The sequence below is a fragment of the Populus alba genome, chromosome 16, assembly GCF_005239225.2.
Source record: "Populus alba chromosome 16, ASM523922v2, whole genome shotgun sequence".
NCBI classification, from domain to species: domain Eukaryota; kingdom Viridiplantae; phylum Streptophyta; class Magnoliopsida; order Malpighiales; family Salicaceae; genus Populus; species Populus alba.
This window is the reverse complement of record NC_133299.1, coordinates 5,221,673-5,235,423: the sequence shown is the minus strand read 5'-3', so window position 1 is coordinate 5,235,423 and position 13,751 is coordinate 5,221,673. Positions and strand designations below refer to the sequence as shown.

The following is a 13,751-nucleotide window of genomic DNA, read 5'->3' as shown; positions in this document are numbered from 1 at the left end:
GTCTTTGTTAAATGATGGGTGCTTTGCACGACAGATCCTCAGGTGGAGTTGTATCCTCTGCCTTTATACATGCATGCATGCGTTATTATGCTTTATAGTCTTGCTAATCACCTCTTCGTTTTGGAAATTCCGTCATCTCCTCTAAGTTTTTAGCTCTTAAAATTTAGATTTGATCCATCTCACTTGTGTTTCATGTGAAATCTGTTGTACAAATAGTATCTTATTCAATAAAAATTTAAAAAAATAATAAAAAATACTTATAATAAGAGAAAATACACTAAAGATGTAAAGTCTTTTGGATGCTGGATTGGGCATCTCCGTAATACTTTTCAAGCTAACCTGAATTGGAATCAGCTCGACCCATGACTTTACTAACCTGTCCTTAGTGCAAGCTATTAACTTGAAATTGATTTATTCAAAATTTATTGATATTATTATTATTTTTTAATATTATTTTAATGTATGTTTTTTTTAATAAATTAATCTATCTTATCCATGGCACGAGTTTGTATCAGGTCTGCCTAAAATGGCTATTCTTTCTAAAAAACAAATTCATTCACTGTTGGTGTGTCTAGTGAACAAACCATGTGGCTTGTGCCCTTGAATGTTTTTATTGGATGCTGAATGATCCCTTGGATCAATTGGCCTGCACCCTTCCCTTCCCACATGGGAGGTCGATCCTACACCAATCCTATTTATTTTAAAAATTAAAAAAGGCACATCATACCATAAATGCATAGCACCATTTTCTAATTGATGAGCTCGGAATTATGTAAACCTCTTGCATAAACATAAGAGGTATGGTCTAATTATCTTCTAGGTTAGTTTGGAATTAAAAAATTTATTTTTGTCTCAGGTTCATATACTATCGTTAATTTTAGAATCCGTGAGAATTAGTTAAGATGCGCGCAAACTGGTCTAAACATCTTATATGAATAAAAAAAATATAGTCTTCATCTAGTAAAAAAAAATTCAATTAAATTTAGCTTTCGTGTATAAAAATAAAAACACACATAATAAAAATCATTCCTTGTAGTTTGTTTTTAATAATTTGATTGATTTGGTCCCTTATTTTCATTTCTAATTGCTAAATTATTAATATGTGAGATTTAATTTTCTCTTAACACATCAACACTTTCAAAAAATCTAATCAAAGGTTGGATTACTAATGAATATCATTGAATAATGGAGATATTAAAGGAAGGTGTATGAAAATGCCTAATAATTTTTTTAAAAAAAATTAATATATTTAGATAAAACAAAATTAAAACCCATATGCTCAATCGAGAAAATATATAAAATAAATGTGTTAATTATCCTTTATAAAATTGATTAAGTTATTCAACAAGAGTATGCATCAGCCTTTTCTCCAGGCTAATAATTGAACATTCTTTTATTCGATGGCCATGATTTTGTATATTAACTAAAATTAAATTATATCTTTAAATAAACGCATTTCATAAGTTTAATGCATTAAAAAAAATTAAATATTCGAATTTATAGAGTGAAAAAAAAAAACACTCTGCTTTCATGAATTCACATTTATCCCACACGTGTCATTTTTAGAGTGGCTTAGATATTTCAAGGGAAGATAAAGACCAGCAACAGTACAGGACGGCTTGGGCGGTGTCAAATTCTAAGACTGAAAGCGACCGGAAAGCCCATCTTCCCTGAATTGCTGGCATCACCGCTTCTCAGAGTCACCGTCTCCAATGTCACAAATTCCACGCAACATAAAATCCATGCAATTCCTCCAATCTTTAATTATTTAGGAAAATATTTTATTTGATCACCAATTATAAATTTAATTTGAATCTTGACTAACATTCACTGGAGTGCAACCGGGGCAAAATTAAATAAAATATAGACAATTGAATTTATAAATAAAAAATACATTAAAAACTATATCTAAAATGCAAAATAGTACCTAACATGCGATGGAAAAGCAATATCTTCACAGCATGCCATCAAATTTTGAGGAGAAAGGGTGGTGCCGCCCATTTGGGTGGTGGGTGGCAGGCAAAGTAGCCTATGATGGAAAGAAAGTACATATAATATAAGCAAACTTTACACACTCATCAACAATTGAAACTTCTCTTCCCCATTTGACCATACCATCAAAGTACTTTATGTGCTATAAAGTCTTTCTACCTGCAAATCCACCTTTTAACCTCCTCAATTGAAGACTGACATTTCCTTTGGAAGTTCCAATTCGTCTTTAATGATCGAAACCCTAGCTCTAAAACCTGGTTTGCCCAATGACTCAACTCTAGATTCAGTTAAAAATTCAAGTTAAGCCAAGTTGAATTTTTACCAAGATAAAACTAAGTTTTCAACCCATTAACTGTTTTTTTTAAAAAAAATTAATCAAAACAGTACTATTTTAATTTTTTAAAAAATCTTGAGATGTTAACCCGGGTTTCTCAATCTGTGACTTAGTCTTGTCTCGAGTCTATTCTGGATGAATTTTATGACCATGGTTGAACCAATGGAGCATGAGGAACAACGAGACTCCTAGAATGGGATCAGACTCAGTATAAAAGTCTTGAGTTCAATCTAAGTTCAACTTTTGTGGGCCTATGATTGTCTTAGCTAGCTCATGGGTTGGTAGAGTACAAGACTAACGAACGAGACCCAAAATGGTTATTTTCTTAATGAGCTGGTTCGAGAATTGTTCCCATTCGTTGAGGAGAGTATCCTCTTGGATGTCAGTGGGCTAACTCCTAGCTTGATTTCTTCTTTATCCACCCAATTCACTCTATAGTATCCTTTATATATATATATATATATATATGTTTTTTTTTAAAAAAAAAACTATATTTTTTTTAAAAAAAGTATATTAAAAATAATTCAAAACATAAAATATTTAATTTTAAATAAAAAAATTCAAATTTCTAAAAAATAAGGCTTCAACCTACAGTCTCACATTGATCTTGACTTGAATACAAGTTTAGATAATTTGTCTCACCATTATAGATGAAAAAAAGATTTAATTTTTCTATTAAAATTAACCCGAAAGCACCTGATAAGCGTTGTTATTAAAATCAATTAATTTATTTACTACTTATTAAAACACAAAATTTATATTAAAAATCACGCAAGCAGGTAACAGCCCACCTAAATAGCTAGTCAACCTTGTACGAAATCGTTACCTCCTTGGTCTCATTTAATCACTTGCATGGGTACAAAATGGAATCAAGACCAATAGAAAATAACGTGTTTTTGCGTTTTTAAAAATATTATTTTTTCTACTGTTTTTAAAAAATATATATATATTTTTAAAAGGTTCAGCCAGTCACGGCAAGGGACGTGGAGCCCACTTGGGAAATTGTGACTTAGATTTTGAAAATACAAGGACAGACAGACACATCACGCGGCTGATTGGGTGCTAGTTGAGCACGGATTCGTTATTTTCCTGTCTTTTCCCATCTTCATGGTATCCATGCCCGGGAATCATTCATACACGTAGGAATGCGAAACAATCAAGGATCCTTTATCCATTGGTAATGAAATTATAATAAATTTCTAGCCACTCTGAGATGCTACCCTCCTCGTGGACAGATTGAGATCAAAATTAATTTCATTGCACGTGCTTCGATTATGTTTCTTGTTCAAGATCTTACAGTAGATGCTCCCTGTCATACCATTTTTTGGTTGGATTCGAGAGCAAGTCTAGCAGACACAGATTAGAGATTAGTTTCATCGTTTCTTTGCTTTGATAGTTTCTTAACTAGAACCTTGACTTGCAGCTAGCAAACCATTTCATTTGGCGATGGCATGCAAGGCGTGATAAGAGGATGATGGGCTGCTAGCTTTTTGGCCATTTCCCAACAACATTGAATCATGTATAGCGTGGAGGACAACTTTTTTTCTGGAGCTTATCCATATCTTCTCGATCTTGTGTAAAGCGTACCTTGTTTTGCCTTTTGTCAAGGAGTACTGGATGTACCTTCAATTTTTATCTTGGCCCAGTATTGTTCAAGGGGAAATCTTGTTCTGTTTGCTTCAAAAAGCAGAGTCAGGAGCTGGTCCATGTGAAGTGTAGTCTTTGATGACTGTTGTTCCCTTTTCATTTTTCTATTTCATGACTTTTAGATAGTGGAAACACCATTTCCTCGTGTTCTTCCACAAGCAAATGCTTGAAGCAAGGAAGACAAAAAAGGTAGTTCAAACACTCTGTATTTCCCTGAATTTCTGTTGGAAAAACAAGGTCTAGGGGGGCTGATTGCTTGCAGGTTATTGTTTACTCTGGCCTCCTATTGCAAAGCTAAAGGGTGGGAATGTTCCGATACAAAGAGTAAAGCATTGGAACAAAGTATCCTTTGCAAGAAAAAGGAGCCGTCTACAATGCCTTAAATATAAAATCTTTGTAATGGGTATTGAGAAATATTGAAGAACACTTGCAAAACTTTGAAATTTGTTGAAAGGAATTCATTTGAATATTGCAACATCCAGAACCCACTATGATTCATACAGCTGTGGACAGTGAGGTCAACCAAATGTTGTTTAATTTTTCTTTGTAGAGCTCCAGATCACGAAATGACATGCTATAGATCCAATGCCAGAGAATAATGGCATTCAAGAAAATGCCTTACTGTTATTTGATTAACCAAAATAGAAAAAAAAAACATACCATGCATGTGCAGGACAAGCACAAATACGATCATCCAAAGTAGATGACTGAAGTTTATAGATAGTAATATCACTTTTATTTGTTTCTGTTTCAAAAGGTTTTAGAAAGCTAATAAGCTTGCAACTCAACTAGTATCCGTGTCCCTCTCAAGTGTGCCTTTGGTAAAAATAGAAATAGAAAAACTAAACACCCATTTCACTATATTAAACTCTTTCTCATGGACAATCACAAACCTCTAATTACCTATAGAATTTACTCATGACAATTTTGGGTTACCACCAAACTTGAACTCGTCAGTGAGTTGGAAACACCCTAACATCATCCAAGACAGGGCCACACATATGACCATAATCGTGCATCTTGTTGTGATAGTATGCACTGTAAAATGTAATCCTTGTCCTGTCTGAAATTGCCTGGAACCTTAAACTTGCAGTCTTGGATCCACCCTTTCCCTGAGAAACATAGGGTGCTTTGACAGTTTCCTTGGCAGCAAAAGCCTCAACCATCATAGATCCATGGCAAGCATTCTTTGCATCTCCAATTGTAAATGTGAGGTTATAGAATTTGTTAGGAATTGTCCTAATGACTTGTGCTATGGCACTCTCTCTCCCTGCTACCATCTCAATCGCGGCAAATCCTGAGGGAACAAAGAAGTGCTTCTTGTCAATGTATTTTACAGGTTTGAGAGATTCAACGATCCAGCCGGGGAGTGGTGAGATTAGATCTTGTTGCTTGGCAGGGATCAAGATTCCAGTTGAGAAGTTCTTGAACACATGTGGACCAACTTCAAAGCCACCATTTTTAACCAGGTTGCCTGTATACAATTAAATGAAAATACAAACGATCACTTAGGTTGTATAAAGAGAGCACATATATAAAACAACAAAGACTTCAGCAAATTCTAAGAATCCTGTAAAAGCTAGGATCTTACCGATAGTACGCTTGAGAGGTGGCAGCTCCTTGATTGCAATAGCATCCAATAGAGGTCCACAAGAGGGGTCCTCTTGAACACCAGGGTTATGAAATGTGACCTTGACAGCTTTAGAAGTAGCTTTCCAAGCCAAGGAGTAAGTGTCACCACCATCACTGCTATACAAGGTCTGCAGAGGGAGGTCACTTGACTGGCCAGGGACTGAGACCTTTAGCACTTCATCTTGAGCACAGGTTCTGGTGGCTCCAAATGTGAGTGCATAGACTGAGCCTGGTTTGACAGTAAGAATTTGAGAGATAGAGGCCTCATTGCCTAGCCTCACTGCATGGGCCCCCCGAGGAATGGCTAGGAAGAATCCCCCTGGTTGTGGCCCACCTGAGACATACTCTACCAGGCCATTGATTTCCCATTTTGGGAGTGAGTGTTTTCCTATGATCACCGTTTTATTGAGGTTTGATTTTGCTGGTGCCTCTTCAAAATCCCCATTTTCAACAAGTCCTGCAAAATATTTCCATATTACATAAGGTCATGAATGATCATCCATATCACAAGAGCTGTAAGAATATCTTACATAAACTATAATAAAAAATAGAGGCTATTGCTTACCATCAAGAGGTGGGGGTGGAATGGCAGCATTAGCTAAGCCATGGCAAAAAGAGAAAAGGAGAGCAATGCAAAGAGAGAGGAACAAAGCCATTGTGTGTGTTTTGCTTTTCAAGTAGTGGCTCCCTAAATAGGGAAGGGAAAGTCCTGAGGTGGGTCTGAAAAATGGAAAAAATCTATTTATATATTCATAATACAAATACAAAAAAAAAGAAGCTGGATGCATCGAAGAAAGGTAAATAACAGTAGAAAACAGCCCATGTTAAAGTGGCACCAAATTAGCCGGGCGATGTGTCGGGCTGTCCCTCTATTTTCAAAATCAAAGTCCCAAGTTTCCAGGAACCTTCTTGATTCATGTGGATCCTTCATTGGTTGCCGTGATTTGCTCTCTCCTTGGACTTCTTCGATGACTAGTTGTCTGATCTCTTCCTAATCTTGACTCCTTTGTTTCATGTCCAAACAAGCCGGTGATTATGCAAGTTTGATGCTTGATTTTGCCAAGGAAGTACCAGTTTCGTACATCTTTAACTCCAATTGATCTTGCTCTTGCTCTCAAGCATCTGCCTTCCCCACGTCCTATGATTTGTGTTGGTGGGCAGAATGGCAGATATATTATTTCACAGAAACAAAAGGGCATGTGTGAAATCCTGAAGGTGACATTATCCATTGCAGCTCTTCTATTAATTAGGGTCATTAAAATGGGTTGGTAAACATTAATGACGTTGTTTGCTGCCGTTAGCATCCTTAGGGTTTTTATGAAGCTTGGTTCTTGTATTACTAATGATTTGAATTTCTAGTCCACCTACAACGTTATAAAACCTAGCCAGGCCAATGGTTTAGGCTGATTTATAAAAAACAAAAACATGACTTAGAGCGAACTCGATCCATCTAGCGATCTAATAATTTGATTTTTAAATTTTTTTTTCAAAATAAAATTATTATGGATTTTTTAATACAAATTGAAGCTATGTTAATGGGTTAATCCATTCAACCCGATCAATTCCTAAACCGAGCATAGCACCTGGTCTTAATTCTAGAAATAACTCTGCTCCTGTACAGCTCACAAGGGCATCATGTGCGCATCAGAGAACTGAATTGGGCTCTATGATAGAAAATGTTTAATTGGGATTCAGTCTACTACCAATCCTAACATGATACGGTCCCCAGCTTAGGCAGAGAAACAATTTTGGGTTTTGTGAATCTTCTTGAAAGTTTCTTGGGCCATGCTCAGTGTTTCTCTAAACCGGAAGGAATTAGGAAAGATATTTATTTTGAGGAAATGATTTTTGTTTCGAGTATTTTAACGGGGAAAAGAAGATAAGGGAAATGAGAAGAAATTGAAATAAGTTGGGTTTTTAGATTTCTTTTATAGAATTACTCTTCATTAATGTACAAATTGGTATGAGAATATCCCTTGGAGGTCTAATGAAAAAACTTTGAGAATAATCTCCTAATCTATTAAGAAAAGAAATAATTAATTAAAAGTTTACTTGAAAAATTTCTGATAAAGATAAAAAAACCATAAAATACTAATTTCATTGCTTATCTAATGCACTTGCATGGCACCTTGTCTCCTTTCTATTTCATTTCCTTCACATAATTTTCTTTCCGATCTTTAAACTCCCATTAGGCACAAGCTACTATTTCCGTACAGAAAGGTGGTTTGCAGATTTAACTGCATATGATTTTTAGTTGCTGCCTTCCTTGAAGGAGCTTCTTTCTTTTTGTCAAAGAGGTAAAACTCAAACTTAAAAAGTCAACTCGTATTGTTTTGGTTGCAGGATGTCAAATTCTGGGGCATTTTATCTAGCTTCCAACGTTGGAGGGAAAATTGAGAAAACCCAAGTGAAATCTGCTGTCAAAAAGCAAGTTCTTTCTCTGTCTCATTTACTTTTATCACATTGCCGTTCTGGGTTTGTCTTGTTTTATGATTTGTTACTGAACTATATAGTGTTAAAATGTAGATATGAGAAGTACCATGTTGGAGGAGATGATGAGGAAAGAAAAGCTAATTACACTGACATGGTAAGGCCTTGTAAAACTGTTGGCTCTAGTCATTCAATCATGCTCTTGCTCATGTTTAGTTTACTTGGATTTTTGTCAGGGGTTATTGGTAAATGATTTGTTTAACGATTTTTTTTTATGGTAGTTGGTTTTGATAAATAGTGAAATAATGCCTTGTGGGTTTTCAGGTCAACAAGTACTATGATCTTGTGACAAGCTTCTATGAATATGGTTGGGGTGAATCTTTCCATTTTGCTCCTAGGCGAGGACCGAGGAGTGATCGCCAATGTGAACCTTTTGAATCTTCTATTAGGGATGTAAGCATGGAGTTTTGGTGTGGGGTTCCCATGTTGGAGTGATGATAGATGATGTTTTTTTATGTATTTATAGGTGGAAGTGGGAGTCTCTTCGTGAGAGCATCAAGAGACATGAGCACTTTCTTGCTTTGCAGTTAGGTTTGAAGAAAGGACAGAAGGTGATTTCTTAGTATCATTTATTTGTTGTAATGTGATCAAATCTTGGTGAAATTGGACTTTTTTTTTTTAAAGCTTTCTTACCAAACTATTTAATTAATTGAACTTGTATTTCTCAAACTCAGGTGTTGGATGTTGGTTGTGGAATTGGAGGGCCATTAAAAGGATAAGGGAACTCTTCATTATCGAAGTTTTAGTATCTTCATTCTCCTAGCTATGCATTTGTTAAGTTGTGGATCAAAACCTATCTTCTTTGTGGGATATAGGAATTCATCAGAAAATAGGTAGAATAGCTCACTACTTGGGCTGTACACTGTAACACCATACCTTCTTTGAATAGCTGCTCCAAACAGCATCACTATGTTTTCATTGTTTACAGTATCTTTAACATGTGATAAGAGTTTGATATCATTGATAGTGCTTGACTCTTTTCCTAGCTGAGTAATCGCTGTATTTTCTTCTATTATGTTGATTGGAAAAGTAGAAAATTCTGGTACTTTTATGTCGAGTATGATGCTTAATTTCTAATTAATTTAATCAATGTCCATGATTTTGATGAGATTTTGTAGTGGAACGTTGATAACAGGGGTAAACAACAATGAATATCAAATATCAAGAGGAGAGGTATGTGATTTTGCTATGTGGTAAAATGCATGTGGACATTACTTATTTATGCAAAGTTTCAAAGTTCCATAATATTGTGGGGTTTTCAAACTGGGAGTTCATTTGAACTTTTGCGTTTCTGCAACCAGAGAAAGTGTCAAATTATTTTTTCAACCGTATACTCAAGATTTTCCTTCTTTATTAGGAGTTAAATCGCATGGCAGGAGTGGACAAAACTTGCAACTATGTGAAGGTTGGATAAATTGTATCTCATGCAAATGTCATCACTTTCAGCTGTGAATCTCTGTTGAGCTGAGATGTTAATTTGTTCGACACTTCAATTGCTTTATGTCCTCCACATCTGCTTTTTTCTATGTTGGAGCCCTTCACGCCTCATGTTTTATGACGCTGATTTCATGAAAATGCCATTTTCGGACAACACGTTTGATGCAATATTTGCACTAGAAGCCACTTGCCATGCACCGGATGTGGTATGTCATACTCCGAACTTGAATGAACTCTCAATGTGACAAGTTATGATATAGCCTTCATTGCATTTGCTTCAATTGTAGACAATCCTTTTTATCTGAAGTTATTTGACTCTGTTTTTTGGATGAAATAGCATGATTGCTATAAAGAGATTTACAGAGTGTTGAAACCTGGCCAGTGTTTTGCTGCTTATGAATGGTGCATAACTGAATCATTTGACCCTCTGAACCAAGAACACCAAAGGATTAAGGTTGCCCGCATAAACTCGCCCCTTATTCTGATGTTTACACATAGGGTGCGGTAACTCAATTATGCTTTTGGAAACAGGGAGAAGTTGAGCTTGGCAATGGGCTTCCTGACATCAGGTCAGTGGGAGAATGTCTTGAAGCTCTGCAACTTGCAGGTTTCGAGGTTACCGACATTGTGTTGGTTGAACTATTCACTGAACTCTACTTGTATAGTTCAAAGTTAAGAAAAATGTATGGAGTCAATACTCTGGAAAACATCCTCTACTCTCCTATATGCTTTTCTATTCTCTTGTATTTTAGGTTGTAAGGGAGAAGGATGTTGCTGTCGGTTCACCTCTACCTTGGTATTTTCCTCTTGACAAAAATCAGTTCTCACTAAGCAGTTTCCGAGTAACAGCTGTTGGACGATTCATCACTAGGAACATGGTACAAGTATTTTGGTGCTTTCTTTTAAACCAGAAGTTCTTACAATCATATTGGCTTCTTTTTTTTGTTGTTGGCTAAAATATGGAGAGAATGAGATGAGGTTAAGAGTTGCGAGGATGAATAAGAGCAATCAATTTCTTTTATGCTTTCAAATCAATCAAATGTAGTTCTATTCCTAACTCGCAAAGTAATCCGTAAGTCAAATATTTATTGCTCATTTAGGTCAAAACCTTAGAGTTCTTGCACCTTGCACCAGAGGGTAGCCAAAGAGTTCAGGCTTTCTTGGAGAAAGCAGCAGATGCACTTGTTGAAGGCGGAAGGTAAATCCTCTCCTAATAGTTTAACTGCATCTCTAACTCATTCGGGGCTTACCATTCGTATATCATTTTTAAAAATGGAACTCAAAATATTTCTTTAATTCTCATAACAAATCTTATTCTGCAGGCAGCATGCATACAAAAAAATCTTTAAGCACTAAAATTCTGAGTCTTTAGAAAGGATGAATTCTTTACCCTTTTCCTTCTCTTGCATCGCTGGCGGCACAGCCTTTTAACATTGCCCCTGCCCACCTCCAATCCCCCATTGGCTGATAGATACATGGAAAGAGAAAAATTGGAAATTATGAAGGAACCTCCTCTGTTTCAGGTGAGAAGGAGAAATAGAAGAAGTAGAAAACGAGAGGAATTTAGTTTTGGTAATCAGGATTTATCCTTAACTTGCTTTCAGTTACTGTTCTTCATTGATAAACCAGGAAGGCTCTTTCTAGTGATATATAATAACAGGAAATGACAGACTGGTAAAATGTTCGCTTGGCCATCGGATCCAATACTATTTTTTTGGATTCGAGGAAACCCCACTCTTTGGAAAACGCGTACTTTTGTGACCCAGGTGAGTGAGTAAATCCTCGGCTGTCCCAGGTTTTTATAAGAGATGCACGCCCTGACTCGAACTCGAGACCTGCTATACAAATTTCAAGCCTTTTGCCACCATACTATGTCTTTTAGGGACAAATTCACCCTTCTAATCTCATTAAGTCTAATCATCTCGGTCACAGGTCGATTTGCACAATCAATCTGGTTTAAACAGCGAAGTTTTTTCTTAGCATGCATGCTCTCACTGTATGATCATTCTGCCCTTGATTCATGCAGGATGGGAATCTTCACACCTATGTACTTTTTCCTCGCTCGGAAGCCTCTTTTGTAGGCCAAACAAGACCTAGAAGATGCTTCCAAGGTTTTTTCACATTTCATCTGATTCTTGAAAAAAATAATTATGGTGCACACTCGCTGCTTGGAAACCAGAGATGAGAATTGTCTATGCATATTGGACTCAAATTCAGTTCATGTGTCTACTTAACTACGTGCTATTTTTTATTTAATAAAGAAAGGTAAATACACTTTGGACTCAAATTCTTGCATGTTTCTCTTAGCTTTAACCTTGCAAATGCCATGTCAGTTCGAATTTCACAGCAGCAATATCTTTGATGATTAATTTAACTGCTATGTTTCAGTATGTATCTGGACAAAGAACAGCAGAAAGACTAGCAGGTTTGGGTTGGAGCTGAGTTTTGGATTTAGATGAAAAAGTATAGATGAGTATGCTTTTTGTAAAAAAAATTCAAAAATTTTTCTTTAAATTACTTTTTTTAATGTTTTTGGATTGTTTTAATATGCTGATATAAAAAAAAAATAAACAAAAATTATTTTAATGAATTTTAAGCAAAAATATATTTTAAAAAGTAATCACCATTACACTCCCAAACATCCTCTAAACATACAGGTTTATGAAAAACCGTATCCATCTGCGTATAAATCAGATAAAAGCCAGCAGCTTCCACCCAACTCAGAGTTTCAGAGTTCAAATAGAAGATATTTTCAGTTTCAAAGGTCACATGCTCTATATGGCTCATTTAAAGGGGGTTTTGGTCACATGGAGTTGGAGGATTGGTACAAAGAAGCAATAGGAATCTTCCCTTCTCAGCTGTGCACAAACTGGATGAAGAAAATTGAACATGCAACGAAGCAACCAAATGGTAGCCTTAGCCGCAGTATAGCAATAAAACAAAAAATCTCCAAGTGATTTTCATGGCTTGGGCACTATTTCCTGCTTTTCACTGTTCTTACATTCCCAGTTTCTCGTTGCTTTTCGGCTGTCAATTATAGCTTTGGACTAGCTATTTAACCAACGTTTTTGCTGTGGTTGGATTTGTTTTTCTTAAACAAAAATATATAGGTTTTTTTAATGTATTATTTTATGTATAAAAAAATTAGAAATCAAAATACTTTGTTAAGAAAAATAGACAAATTTATAAAATCATTAAAAAATACATAAAAAAACATGATTTTTAAAAATAAAAATTACAAAAAACATATAGAAAGAAATAGATCAGGCATCGCTGGGCTTGGCTCTTTAAAGAAAAGGCTCATGTGCAGGCTTGCAAGAGCAAGCCATGTGTGGGCTCAAAATTTTTAAAAAAATGTAACCGGGTTGCCCCACTATTTCTTTTAAAAAACAATATTCTAAAGGCGATAGAATAACTATGATAGTCGTTTGAGATTCCCTGTATTATGGTAACTATGATGGTTAAAAAACAAGTTGTATGTTTTTTATTTAAAAACTTATTTTTGACCTAAAATATTTTAAAAAAAGGATAAATATTTTTATAAACTCATAAATAGTCTTAAAAAAATCACCAAAAAAACCGTAATAAAAAATCTTCTTGAAAAATCTTCTTGAGATTAAATCTGATTTTTTAGGTCATTTTAAATTTAAAAACTATATAAATAAAACCCTCTTCACCAAACGAAACCTTTTTATACTAAGATCAATTATTTTTATAGTCGGAATCGGTAAAATCATTGTAAAATTTTAGGATTAAAGTAAATATTTTGTGTAAATTTTAAATCCTTCATTTATTTATGTAGTATTTTCTGTTTTATGTGTGTATAATATTTAGCCCACACGTGTTAAATTATAGGTGATTGTAACTTATAGGAACTTGTTTCTTCGCATTGCGCACGAAAGACTGATGTATTTCTAAATACATTTCATTTTTTAACCGGTAAAACTTAACCTAAAAGCTGGTTAAAATAGAAAAATATATTTATTTTTAGACCAAAAATAATCAAGGAAGAACTATAGCTTGTTAAATAAAATAGTGTTGTTGAACATTAAAAAAATATGACAAGAAGAAGCTAAGGTAGATCCTATTTTTAGATTAGAATTCAAGGGTCTATGTATTTTTGAAATTTATTTTATTCTATTTTCTTAATGTTTAACATCTAAGTTATATTCGGAATGATTTTTGCAAATTAATTCAACTTTTATATATATATAACTTT

The 13,751-nt window shown here is 34.9% G+C and overlaps 2 protein-coding genes across 4 annotated transcripts; one reads left to right on the top strand and one right to left on the bottom strand.

The window, feature by feature from the left end:
• Nucleotides 1-4,807: 4,807 nt before the first annotated feature.
• LOC118051643 (protein TEEBE) lies at nucleotides 4,808-6,325 on the bottom strand. Its single transcript, XM_035062349.2, has 3 exons — nucleotides 6,171-6,325; nucleotides 5,565-6,062; nucleotides 4,808-5,447 (listed from the first exon to the last, which is right to left on the bottom strand). The coding sequence occupies exons 1-3, from the start codon at nucleotides 6,259-6,261 to the stop codon at nucleotides 4,927-4,929; spliced, it is 1,110 nt and encodes a 369-aa protein (XP_034918240.2). The 5' UTR covers nucleotides 6,262-6,325; the 3' UTR covers nucleotides 4,808-4,926.
• Nucleotides 6,326-8,113: 1,788 nt separating this feature from the next.
• LOC118051651 (cycloartenol-C-24-methyltransferase) lies at nucleotides 8,114-11,785 on the top strand. 3 transcript variants are annotated; one of them, XM_073405476.1, is made up of 9 exons: nucleotides 8,116-8,192; nucleotides 8,562-8,646; nucleotides 8,770-9,268; nucleotides 9,453-9,738; nucleotides 9,870-9,986; nucleotides 10,064-10,147; nucleotides 10,285-10,410; nucleotides 10,633-10,730; nucleotides 11,559-11,785. In XM_073405476.1, the coding sequence occupies exons 4-9, from the start codon at nucleotides 9,565-9,567 to the stop codon at nucleotides 11,611-11,613; spliced, it is 654 nt and encodes a 217-aa protein (XP_073261577.1). In that variant the 5' UTR covers nucleotides 8,116-8,192; nucleotides 8,562-8,646; nucleotides 8,770-9,268; nucleotides 9,453-9,564; the 3' UTR covers nucleotides 11,614-11,785. The 3 variants fall into 3 exon arrangements, with proteins under 3 accessions (XP_034918271.1, XP_073261577.1, XP_034918254.1); XM_035062380.2 differs by lacking the exon at nucleotides 11,559-11,785 and adding an exon at nucleotides 10,855-11,275 and having other exon boundaries at nucleotides 8,114-8,192; nucleotides 8,770-9,738; XM_035062363.2 differs by having other exon boundaries at nucleotides 8,770-9,738.
• Nucleotides 11,786-13,751: the final 1,966 nt, after the last annotated feature.